Source organism: Anoplopoma fimbria, chromosome 3, assembly GCF_027596085.1.
Source record: "Anoplopoma fimbria isolate UVic2021 breed Golden Eagle Sablefish chromosome 3, Afim_UVic_2022, whole genome shotgun sequence".
NCBI lineage: Eukaryota > Metazoa > Chordata > Actinopteri > Perciformes > Anoplopomatidae > Anoplopoma > Anoplopoma fimbria.
In genome coordinates, this window is record NC_072451.1 from 22602636 (window position 1) to 22614718 (window position 12083).

Consider the following 12083-nt stretch of genomic DNA (forward strand, 5'->3'; position numbering starts at 1 on the left):
AACTAATAAACATTTTATATAAGCAGCTACATCAGTTTTGGATACTAACATAGTTGCTGGTCAGTTAACAATTTTGCTGTGAAGTTGAATCATTTAATTGATATTGCAGTTTGTTTTTGGGAATATCCCCATCCCTACATTTTTTCTTGTATTTTTTAACGTCTACTGATTATCCAAGAGTTATTTTCTTTGTTAGATGTCATTATATGTCAGGCATCAGTTGTACTAATAACTGGGGGAAGTATGTTTTCATGTTCCTAACCCCCAAAGCGCTCTTATTTAAACAAGCAGACCGATAAGGTGTACAACAAAAGCTTACACAAAAGACAAAGAGGTATTTATTTAACGCAAGAAACAGAAGTTGATCAAACTGACCAACATAACAAAATTTAAATCCCTCGTCCAATCATGTTTGCCGACTTTTGTATGAGTTTCGTTGCGTGCCTTAGTTTGTGAGAGCGAGGCTCACGATAAGAGAATAATAGAAACTTCTCTCCTCCCCAGTTGTTGACAGAGTGATAAGGTGAAAAGTTGAATCATGGAAATCATATGAGGTACTGTTTGTTTCAAAGGTAGTAAGAGGGAATGATTCCTACACCCGGAAACCACCAGGCTTTATTCTCTGTGTATGTCGATTCATGATGCCCTGAATCTATATAATGCAGAATTATTAAACAGGAAGGACCCGACCACTGATACTGCATTAGTTTATTTGGGTCATTTGGGTATTTTTGTCTTTGTTTGATTTTACACAGTAGAAATGCAACAGATATCCTGGCTGGATATAAATCAGGGCCGTAATAATGACATGATCAGCCTCCCCACATGGATGCCCCCCAGTCGTAAGGTTTTCACCTGACACCCTGGCGAAGAAAAAGTTCTTAGAGTGAAGTGAAAGATTTAAAGATTAGACGTGTCTTCGAGCAAAACAACTAATATTTAAAATTCACAGATCCAGCTGGATGCAGCTCTGTAGCTGAGCTTGACCTCTCTCCTTCATGTGGAAGTGAAAAAGGTTTTACTTCACTAGTTTCTCACAGCTGAGGCCTGATATGAACTTTTACATTCTGTCCATGATAAAGTCCATGTTTGTCTTACTTCCTCTCCGGTAGTCCGTTGCATTAGATCTGATAGAGTGGCACACTCAGTGCTGCCACATCTCTGTGCGTTTGTATGTTTGTCTTTCTGCAATGCTGCGTCATATTTCTTAGTGTGTGAGGGTGTTGTCGTGGCAACAGGCTGCATAATTCACTCACTGACCAACAGTTGGCGGTTTACTTATAATAATAATAATAATAATTAAGCCTTTATTAGTCCCACAATGGGGAAATTACAATTATCTGCATTTGACCCATCCCGGAGGAGCAGTGGGCTGCTAAGAAGCGCCTGGGGAGCAACTTGGGGTTAGGTGTCTTGCTCAAGGACACCTCGGCATGTTGACTCAAGAGGGGTTCTAACCACCAACCTTGTGGTTACGGGACGAGCGCTCTACCTCGTGTGCCACAGCCCTTAAAGCCCTGCGGAGTCCGTGAATCAGTTTCCCGTATTTACATTCAAACAGTTAGTTCTCACTTTGGTGCCAGGTGCTCCTATCACCAGTGTAGCCCCACCCATGCTGCTGTGTCACCCACTGGGTGAAACCAAACCGCCTCCACCCAATGCCAGAATCACTACAAATCACTTTGCCCATTCTCATTCTCTGCCCACACCTGCTCACCTTTGCTGAAACGCATTTACGTATGCAGCTACACTTCAAGTATATCTCTATTTAAACTGGGCACAAACCATCCTGAGCGCACACACACACACACACACACTGTGCCTCCCTTATATTGTCTAACTTCTGAAGGAGGAAACAACAATGGCACCTTCAGTTCTGCAGAATGGCGGATTCATTTTGGGTTTGGTCGGAGCAGCAGCCCTCATTGCAGCAACTGCCATGAACAAATGGAGCGTCAAGGACAGACAGGGGGATGTTGTGACGTCCGTTTACACCTACAAGGGTCTGTGGCAGGACTGTGAGACCGCTTCCTCAGGATTCACCGAGTGTCGCCCGCTCTACGGCCTCCTGGGCTTCTCAGGTACGACAAGGCTCTCCTATATTTTAATGTGCTGAGATTCCCCACTCACTGACATCATTGACTTACATCCAAACAAGTTTAAGTTAATTGCTGTTCAAATTATTCAACACAAACCGCTTCTTGAATAAGTAGCCTTCATTGTTACTGAGTTTTTTTGGGGGAGGAAATAAAATAAGTCTGGGCTCCCCAATACTCTTTTAAAAGACGTAATGAGCTTTCTCTGGTCCCAGGATCAATGATACGGTAAGGAACAAAGTTTAAGGAAATTGTGACCAAACCGTCCATTATCAGAGTTACGTAGAAGTTATCTCAGTACTTGTCAAGAGCCAATAAAAAACTAACTAGTTCTTCTCAAATTACAAGGCAGGAGGTTTGTCACGTCTCATTCAGATGCATGTGGTTCATGTGTAAGCGACATAGAATGCAAAGTTTTACTTGCTCTGCTTCTCTGTAACCCCACGGATTTGTAGAATATTATGTAAAAACAAAAAGGATGATGGGATGAGCAGCCGTTTGTTTTAAAACCTGCCGGTACAAGAATACTTTGCATTATTGCTCCTGAGTTTAAAAGTCTCCCCTAAATTCACCAAATCGCTCTGATGAAGTTCTGGTACAATTAAATATTTATGAAGTCAAGTTATATATTTTGTTGAATTTAAAGACACTTTCAAGGGAAATTGTGAGAGGCAAAATGGGTAATTGTATGGTTCAATAAAAGTGATTAAAACACTTCGATTTGGGGCAAAAAATAAAACTGCTAAGGTGCCTAAAGGATAAATCAAATAATGTAATCCTTCAAAATATTTAATTAATTAAATGATATTATTATTTAAAAAGATGATCATTTAAAATATTTTTTACTCTCAGTTTCTGCCTCATATTAACTCACAGTTAGCGTCCAGCCCACTGCTATCAGTATTTGCATTAGCACCAGTCTATTCTGGTCAATGTAATGGACAGCCAACACAGTTATCAGAAACAGAACAAACAACAAGCAAAGGGCAGGTTCCTCCAGCACACCTACTGTAGGAGGATACAGGTCACATTATCAGATTAAACACCAAGTTTCACATCATTATCTTCGTGAGATTATGAGAATGTAAGTGTTGCAATATTAGGTCTAAATGCAATAAATTATTGACAGACACATGATTTATGTCCCTTGTGATGCAGATTATTATGCAATGTAGAATGTCTTGGTAGAATAAGATACAATTAACATATCAACCACTAACCAAAATATGAGGCTCAATATAACCTGTCTTTGTGTTTTCTGTCCACTAGGTGCTTTCCAGGCTGTGCGGGCCCTGATGATAGTGGGTGTGGTGCTGGGAGTCCTCGGAGCGTTCATCTCAGTTTTCTCCCTGACCTGCCTCTCCATGAACAGCATGGCAGACACCACCAAGGCAAAGATGAGCCTCACGGCTGGCATCATGTTCATCATCGGCGGTATGGTGGCAAATAACAGAAACATGAAAAACATGAGGGTTTTGTTTTTTGTTCGGTGACACCTCTGATTGTTAAGGAGTTTTATTTATTAATAGTTTATCTATGAAGTAAATAAATCACAGAGTTTTTATCTATGTGCACATCTCTCAGGTGTGTGTGGCATCGCTGGAGCTTCTATCTACGCCAATCAGATTGTGGCCAGTTTCAGGATGTCCACCTACCCAAACGGATACGGAGACAACATGATGGGAGGAGGAATGGGTGGAGGAATGGGAGGAGGAATGGGAGGGATGCCCAGGTAGGACATAAAGATACATTGTTTTGCTTGTGTTTTGATATTCTCCATATTACATGGATGCATATTTACATGCAGGACTTCCATCATGTCTCGTCTGTCTTTGCAGATACACGTTTGGGCCTGCACTGTTTGTAGCCTGGATAGGAGGAGGCATCCTGGTTATCGGTGGAATCCTGAAGTCCGTGGCTTTCAAGGAAATGGTGAAAGACGAAAAACCCATGTGAGTCCTCTCAAAGAGTTGCAGTTGCTCTTCTGCTGATGTCTGTGGATTTGTTTTGGACTGAATTTTATGCTCTTTTTACTTGTTTTAATCTCCATAAATTGTTGCCTCTTGCTTTTCAGTTACCCAGGGGTTGCTTACAAACCTCAGGCCAACACCAAAACCGACCTGAGTGATCACCATTCAGAGGGCGTCAAGAAAACCCAGAATTACGTGTAACTTCAACACACAGCTGTGCTGACAATTTGTGTTTGCTAAGGTGTGTGCTGTTTTTTGTGGAATGTTTTTGTTCTTCAGTTGCCTCTTATACAAATTAAATACTACGTCTTTACTGTCTGATAATGAGAGATAATGATGTCTCACATTGTATCAGCAGTCTAACAGGTGTGAAAAGAAAGGAGTTCTGGCAAAATATGTAGTTTTCACATGCACATCTCCATGGTTACTAGATATTTATAAACTCAGTATGTAATTGAAGCTTTTTTTACTTGAAATTTGTTAAATCATTTAATTTGTATGTTAATAAAACACTTATTTGTGAAATATGTGGTTTGAATTATTCAAATGATATAAATGGTAAATGAGATCAGACGCAAACCTGATTATTGACACGTGAAACTCATGTTGTTCATGTCTTATTAATGCCGGACTGAAGATAAGTAAATGCATTTCAAGGAAGCTTTATTCATATATCTATGGGCTTTGGTTCAAGAGTACAGCTACTGTATCTGTAGCCAAATTACAGATATGATCGCTATATTTAAACAGCTGCCAACAACACTTAATCTTTCCAGCACTTTCATGCTGCATTGTCCCATACTGGATAAGACGTGTATTCACTCCTCTCCCTTTCAGAGAATATCTAATAAGGAAATAAAGGGGCCAGCTCTACTGTCCAAAGATAACTGTAATTATGTAAAGAAATAAAAGGAGTGAGCCTAAATTATTTGTTTTCTATTTGAAAAGGAAAAAGCTTTTTAGCCTCACATAGATATTAGTGTAATACGTTCTGGAGATATGTTTTAGTGTAAGTTTTGGCAATACATTTAGCAATTTCAGGCAAGTTTGAACAACCCTCCTACTAAGTGTTCTGTAACCCGTTTAGTATACCAGGCGGTCCACCTGTCCGAACGCTGAGCTGTAATGCTGTTTAGACCACTAGATGTCAGCAAATCCATGTCTGTGGTTTTAAATCAGTATGAGGTGTGATTATCTGCAGTAGAGTAACAAAGAGGATTGTGTTATTTTCATGCACTTTTTTTCACCCATTAGACAAAATAGCTTATGACAGAAAAACCATCAGAGGCTTTGTTTATTGTTGCATATTTAAACCGTCAACTCACTTGCTCAAAAACAAGCATCCAAAATAAATCCAGTTTCTCTTCAAAGCAGAAGATGCCGAAAAACACCAATTTACATCAGACCTCACAACCCAACACTGGTTTACTGTGAGGTCTTCACTAACATGTGCTTCAGCAAAGACATCTGCATTTGGAGAGCAACTAGGATTCATTCTTACACAAAAGACCTGTCAGTCACAATGTTGAGCGTTATAAAAAAAAAAAAAAAAAAAAAAAAAAAAGTATCAGACACGATTATCAGACTAACAGAAGGGGATCGTAAACACCCACAGGTAGACAACGAAACAGTTCATGATGTGCATTATTGTTTTTCAAACCTAATGGACCCACTTTGAGCCATGATTACTCTGTAATGTTATTCATTATTTCGAGTGTGCTGCCCATCGGGGCTCTGTGATGATGTCTTTCACACCCACACAGGAGTTATTTGGTAAAATCCAGACAAGAAATTGAGGATTTTCACATACAAAAACAGTCATATAGTGATTTAACAACCATCTTTCAAGGCCGAGCTGTGTACAAATTGGTAATTAACCTAAGGGTTCGGTTCACCGAAATGATAAAAAAGTATTTTCTCAGTAGCTCGTAGTTGTCCGTATCCATGCAGATAGTTTTGATTCGTTATCGTTTTAAAGAAATATCTCTTGAGATTTCTGCTACAACCTATTACAATGGAGCCAAGAGAATTTTTGTTTGTGGGGCTCTATTTTCATTGGGACTATTTCTTCAGCATTTCCAATAAAACCATTGACAGTGAATTAGGTGGTTTATCTACAGTAACACAGGTTCTAGATAGACAAGTTGTTTTAAATGTAATCTTTCAGAGCTGAGAGGACCACAAACAAAACTCCATTTACCTGAAGGCGGACACAGATATCTCAGGCACATAAAACCGAAAATATCTGCATGGCTACATACAACTAGAGGTATTGTAATTTGGGAGAAAAGACCCTTTAACTAAAGACTAAAAACAAAAACAAAAACATAAACATACACATGTTTATATCCGGTCTAATTTCTCACTGAGGAACTCCTCCACGCTGTCTGTGTTCCACTTGAGGATGCTGAGTTCTTCAGCGATGTTCCCGTTATCGTCCAAAAGCTTAAGTACCGGATCAGAGCCTCTCACGTACTGCAGTGTGGGAGGGGGTGAGTGGGAAAGAGAGAAAAACAGGAGGGTTGTTAGGACCGCAGGTTTTCCCTCAATACTAATGAAAGACAGTCAAATGTTTGAGAGTCATCTGATTAACATAATATGGTTTCACTTTGTTTTTTTCCCGATGAAGCTTAATGTGTGTGTAATGAGAGATTATATCAATTTGCTGGGACACAATTCATCCTCCTTACCTTGATCTGAAGGCCCTTAAACATCTTCGGCTTGTCACTCCTGACAAAAGCTGAGGAGATAAAAAAAACACCAGTGAGTAAAATGTCATGGACTGAATCAGTGAATTAGCCTTTCCATTTTAGTACCGAGGTCTGTAATTAGTGACAACTGTTAAACCTCCCGGGAATGCGGCGTTAACAGCGGCGGGGACAGTTGAGAACACAGGATGGCTACAGCTGAAGTAAACAAACGGCAGCCATATGGCACACCGGGCTCCAGACGTCTACCCCCATACTGAGGCGAGCAGCAGTAACTCTGTCAACGTAACCCGACACTGAATTAACCAAATGTTACACTGAGCAGAGATGGGAGGTCTACTCTAGAGACAAAGGGGATAAAAACAACTTCAAAAGCTTGTTTGAAAATCGTCCCCTAGGCATTTTTTTAGACCACCTACTGCAAAAAAAAGTGATTTCAAGAGGACATGGTCCACACGCATCACCATTGATCAAGACACAGAATCACACAAATCCCACGAAGGAAAGAGCTGCGACTTTTAAAAACAAGGTAATAAATATCAGAGTATAATCAAGTCCCAACTGAGAACTCACCTTGGACTTGGGGGAACCTCCCCAGTTTTCATCCACACACCTCGAGGATGGCCCCAGGATAGAGCTGTGGAAAGAGAGACACAACGTCAGGGAGTCCACGAGGAGGTTTTTTCCCCCCACTCATCAATGCCCGCACACGGAGACAAAGCAGTGCTCGGCCCTGCTGGTGGTTGGACTCCTGGCCTGGAGGAGTAATTTGATTCAGGCACACTGATTCATAAACGTGTCCGGGCGACTCCTTGGGGGTCATTAAACTGTGAGGCTGTGCATATGGAGCAGGGTTGATGGATGGCCGTTTGTGCAGGGCTCACTTGTAATCAAACCTCCAGCACCAACACACGATAAGTTAGAGGAAATTGGAGTGTCACAGCAGTATTTCAAGACCATGCTCTGTTTGCCATTTTAGGGAGGAGAGTGGTAAATGGCCTGGTTGGCTGCTTCATGCTGGAAATTAAATTACCCATGCAAAGCTAAGATCCTAAGAGTCTTTCTGTAAACAATCCAGCACTTCTGAAATTAAATTTTCCGTGCTTTCATTTTAACACACATCGCAGATCAGAGACAAGTCACGACCCTGTTGAGAGCAGGAAACTAGAAACAAATGATAGGCCGCTCTAACTGGACGCCTCGGAGCATTTTTACATTTTTAAAATGCTCTTAATTAGACAGTCAGCCCGTCTACCAGTGACTTTGGATGCAAAAGAAAACATGAAAAGTAAAACTTTCTCAACACCTCGATCCATGTATTCTCTTTATCTTACCTCTAAAAACAAACTTGCAGGCTGTACTGTCAATAAATAATTTACCAACAGATATGAATAAAGGTTAACAAGTAAAGCTGATATGTTGATATGCTTCTGTCCAATATGAGATATCCATAACCACAATGAAGACATTCACTGCCAAAACATTTTCTCTTCCTTAACTGGGGATTATTCTGGATCATCAATCCCTTGTTCTTCAAAAAGATTACTTCATTATTTTGTAAGCATCATAACATGTAAACCAACATTTTTGGTGAAAGTCAAGATTAAAGGATAAGGCTTGCAATATTATATATTTTGTTACTGTCGTCATGAAAACACCTTAACTAACACTTCCTGTGGGCGGCCCACGGGTCCAAACCCACTAGTTCCTACTCAAGACATAATCTTTAAAAACGGGTCACAAATATAGAGTTCCATCTTTAAACAAGGCTACATTATTTCCTAAAACAGCTGGGCCCTGCAGCTTTCAGCAAACGTGCTCAAACAGGAGGAAATGGTGCATTTGTTGGGGACCGTTTTCAGCTGCAGAGCTGTTGTGCTGAGCTACACAGACAATGCCAAGAGGGATCATCAGTTCATTGTTAGTTTCAGTCTTTTCATGGGATTTATTGACAACAAGAAAAACACAAAATATTGGCAAACACATCCTCTATGGATTAAAAGGCATCTAGTGCTTTGTCATCAACTGTGCAATGTAGTGACCTTCTCAGGAAGGTTTTACTTCCCTACAGAGACACACTGTGTAATGTTTTGCCCTTTGAGAGGATGCACCTTGCAAAAGTATTTGTTTCTGGTGCTGAAACGTAGTTCATCAAGTTCCAATTGTGAATACCCAACGGTGAAAAGGTAGCACTCATACACAGGTCTTCAGGTCAAAGTTAACTAATTTCAATTTTACCAATTTATTCTGGCCGTACAAACATACATGTAATACAAACATGCTAACGTTTCGGCCTTGTAGACTTCATCAGAGCATCAACAAAGATGGAATATACTGTTTAGTGGCTGAGGTGCAGCTACGTGCCGGACGCTCTGCAGAGAAGTAAGCACACAGTTGAAAATGAGTAACCGAAATGCCATCCATGCCCACTGAATCTTACTAATTGACAAGGCTGCGCAATAAGCCGTTCCTTGGAGGGTTTAATGACACGGCACTGATGTCAACTGCGAAACTTGAAGTATTTTAAAGGCAGATAATTGTTGCTGTCTGAGGAGAAGATGTGCTTAGTGACACTGTCATTTCTACTGGTACCCTCAGCGTGCAGCTGGAGACGGCAGATTGCTCCACTTTGTGCCATTTCACTCAAATCGTGAGGAGGAAGAGGAATAATCTTTCCTCTTAGTGTCCGTCTGAAACAGAGTTATCATCAAGAGGTGTAATGAGGTGTGCACTACACTTTCCCAAGGTGCTGTTGCTAGGATACCACACACGCTCCAGGGACTTTGCTTAATCAAAGAAGAGTTACATTGTTTTTCCTCAATCACTTGACTAAGTTTATCCATCAGAGCTAAGCAGGGAGTCCTTTCGAATTTGTTGTAATCACCGGAGTTATGAGAACACAGTTACACCTCCTCACTGGTTACAGAGAGCTTGTTGGTGCAAAACTTGATATTTCTACCCCATGGGGAGTGTCAAGCTAGGGTTAAAGAGGCTTGACTCTGAACATCAGAGAGAAGGATTTGAGACAGGAAGCTACTGACAGAGTTTGTGTGTGGCATCTGATGCACAGCTGCAAACAGCGTAAACAGACCCAGTGAGGCTAAAACTAGGTTGTTTTTAGTCGCAGCTCAAATGCCGGAGGTTGTGATCCTGTCAATAAACGTGACACATATTGACACGGAGGTCTTCTGAGTGCTTCTACTATCCACTGAGGAATCTGTCGTCTGTGAAGCTCAGTAAACTAGAGAAAGCATGCAGATCAGCTCAAGACCGCACAATAAATATGTATCTGTTGGGCATCATTAAATTTGGCAAGTCAGAGTCAAGGCAGAACACGATAACAAATAGCTTTGAGATGCTTGTTTAAGAAAGGAGATGCACTTATGACTTCTGGTGACTAGTAGTTCTCTTGAATACCTATGTTGAATACACTTCCTGTAAGTTGCTTTGGATAAAAGCGTCTGCTAAATGACTGTAATGTAATGTAATGTAAATAAGGGCCTTTCATGTAAGATTTTTACTGCATGCACATTGGTTACACTTTGTCTATTATCACTGAATCTCCTTTTATAAAGTCTTTGTAACAAACTCCCCCTGACTGAGACTGGATCTAGACAGTCAATTACTTTATGTTTGCCTATTCCTCTGGAGCTCTGTTGTTCCCTTTACCTTGCGCGCTTCCATCTGGGCCTCCTGCTGGCAGCACTGCCGGCAGTCGGGCTGCAGCTTGGTGAGGCTGAACTCCCCGAGCAGGTCACAGGAGCTGCACAGCAGGTTGCTGGAGAAGCCCAGCTCTCTGCATGCCTCAGACGACAGATCGGCACCATACGCCGACAGCTGGAGAGAGGAAGGAGGAGATTGGTGTCACACAGAGAGGACACATGAAAGGCCAAGTTTTAATAAAGTTCTTCCTTTCTCAAGGACAGATGTGCGAGGATAAAAAACAACAACATTGTGTTACTGATTAGGGAAAAAAACAAGCTGAAGTTAATTGAGATTGTGATTATTTGTTTGCTTTAGAAGTGCAATAAAATCCTGAAATAAACAGATGAGAACTTTGTGATGCAACTTGTATGTAGTTCTTTGAATAACTCTAAATTACAATGACAAGTTCAGTGTATTGTTGAATCAATAGATCAATAATGAATTATTATCCTATAGGAGAGTGTTGCTAAAACTAAAATATCATCTATTAATTGGATTTTTGATTTGGAAAGAAAATGTAATCAGCAAATGATAAGCATTTTCACGTGACGAGGACTAAAATGACTTATAAAATACAGTCATTTGACTCAATTAAAGTTTGGTTGACTTGATGAATAATTACAGCAACATTGTTACACACAACAGGTTTGGGTGTCTGGTAGGAATGTGGATCGACAGGCAGGTTAATTAACAGGATGTTCCTCCTGCTGCTACAGATCAGACGTCATACTGTAGTGAAACAGTCCTGATGTCATAGTAAATAACAGAGGACTTTGTTTGGTGAGTTATTCTTTGACAGGCAAGATAACTATGACTACCAGGCAGATTTTTATGATTCTGTTTTCGCTTTCAGGAGTCAGGAAACCAGTGTACTCTCAAGTTAGATCCCCTCATTAAAAGCCGTATTTAGCTGCGTCTGTGTGGGAATATCTTAAGCATCCTGTGTTATGTACTCTCTCCTCGTCCATCATTTTGACTAGCTAGTTACAGGGGTTAAGGTCTCATTTACTGAGCAGGAAGCGGTTTTTGACGGGGATACGCAATTTACAAACCCGGAAGTCTTGGTTTACCAATACCTTTCTTTTTCAAAACACCAGTTTAGACAGACCAAACGGTTTATAGCTTCTGTATAACAGTAAGCTGACAAATAAACACGGAGGAGGCTTCACATCCACATCAGGGCTCTCGGGTTGGAGGATAAGCCACGTCATTTTGAAGGTCCGGGCTCAGCAGGATGCGGCTCACAAAACTGATCACAACGTTTAATACCGGACAGACGAGAGCCACGACCACTACAAGACACTAACGACAGCGTCGACAACCGTTCATATTCACGGTTAATAAACTCACCGTTTGTAAAAGCGAGAGGAGCCACAGGAGATACACCTCTCCCGACATTTTGGAGCCTGCTTTGTTAGCATGAACTACTCTGAGGACCCCTTTATCCGTGGCGGGGCTGCCCCATCTCCGCCTGATCATTAAACTTCATAACTGACTACATCTTTATTTTTCATATTGTTCGTCGCTTGTTGACATCACATCGTTCATTTGAGTTGTATAAACATTTGTATAAATATTTGAGTAATTAAGGAGAATTACGTGTA

At 40.9% G+C, this 12083-nt stretch overlaps 2 protein-coding genes across 2 annotated transcripts; one reads left to right on the forward strand and one right to left on the reverse strand.

Annotated features, from left to right (window-relative positions):
• Positions 1-1674: 1674 nt before the first annotated feature.
• cldn18 (claudin 18) lies at positions 1675-4591 on the forward strand. The gene is made up of 5 exons (XM_054596553.1): positions 1675-2081; positions 3366-3530; positions 3681-3828; positions 3935-4048; positions 4171-4591. The coding sequence occupies exons 1-5, from the start codon at positions 1862-1864 to the stop codon at positions 4265-4267; spliced, it is 744 nt and encodes a 247-aa protein (XP_054452528.1). The 5' UTR covers positions 1675-1861; the 3' UTR covers positions 4268-4591.
• Positions 4592-5330: 739 nt separating this feature from the next.
• selenof (selenoprotein F) lies at positions 5331-11938 on the reverse strand. Its single transcript, XM_054596240.1, has 5 exons — positions 11830-11938; positions 10444-10611; positions 7348-7411; positions 6757-6806; positions 5331-6541 (listed from the first exon to the last, which is right to left on the reverse strand). Exons 1-5 carry the CDS (start codon positions 11875-11877, stop codon positions 6410-6412), a joined length of 462 nt encoding a protein of 153 aa, XP_054452215.1. The 5' UTR covers positions 11878-11938; the 3' UTR covers positions 5331-6409.
• Between the last annotated feature and the right edge of the window lie 145 nt (positions 11939-12083).

What these genes read in the sequence shown, in the direction of transcription:
- cldn18 (XM_054596553.1), top strand. Translation starts at nt 1,862, where the DNA reads ATGGCACCTTCAGTTCTGCAGAATGGCGGATTCATTTTGGGTTTGGTC. An exon ending in CATCATGTTCATCATCGGCG is followed by an intron (nt 3,531 to 3,680) that starts GTATGGTGGCAA and finishes CACATCTCTCAG; the next exon opens with GTGTGTGTGGCATCGCTGGA. An exon ending in GGAATGGGAGGGATGCCCAG is followed by an intron (nt 3,829 to 3,934) that starts GTAGGACATAAA and finishes CTGTCTTTGCAG; the next exon opens with ATACACGTTTGGGCCTGCAC.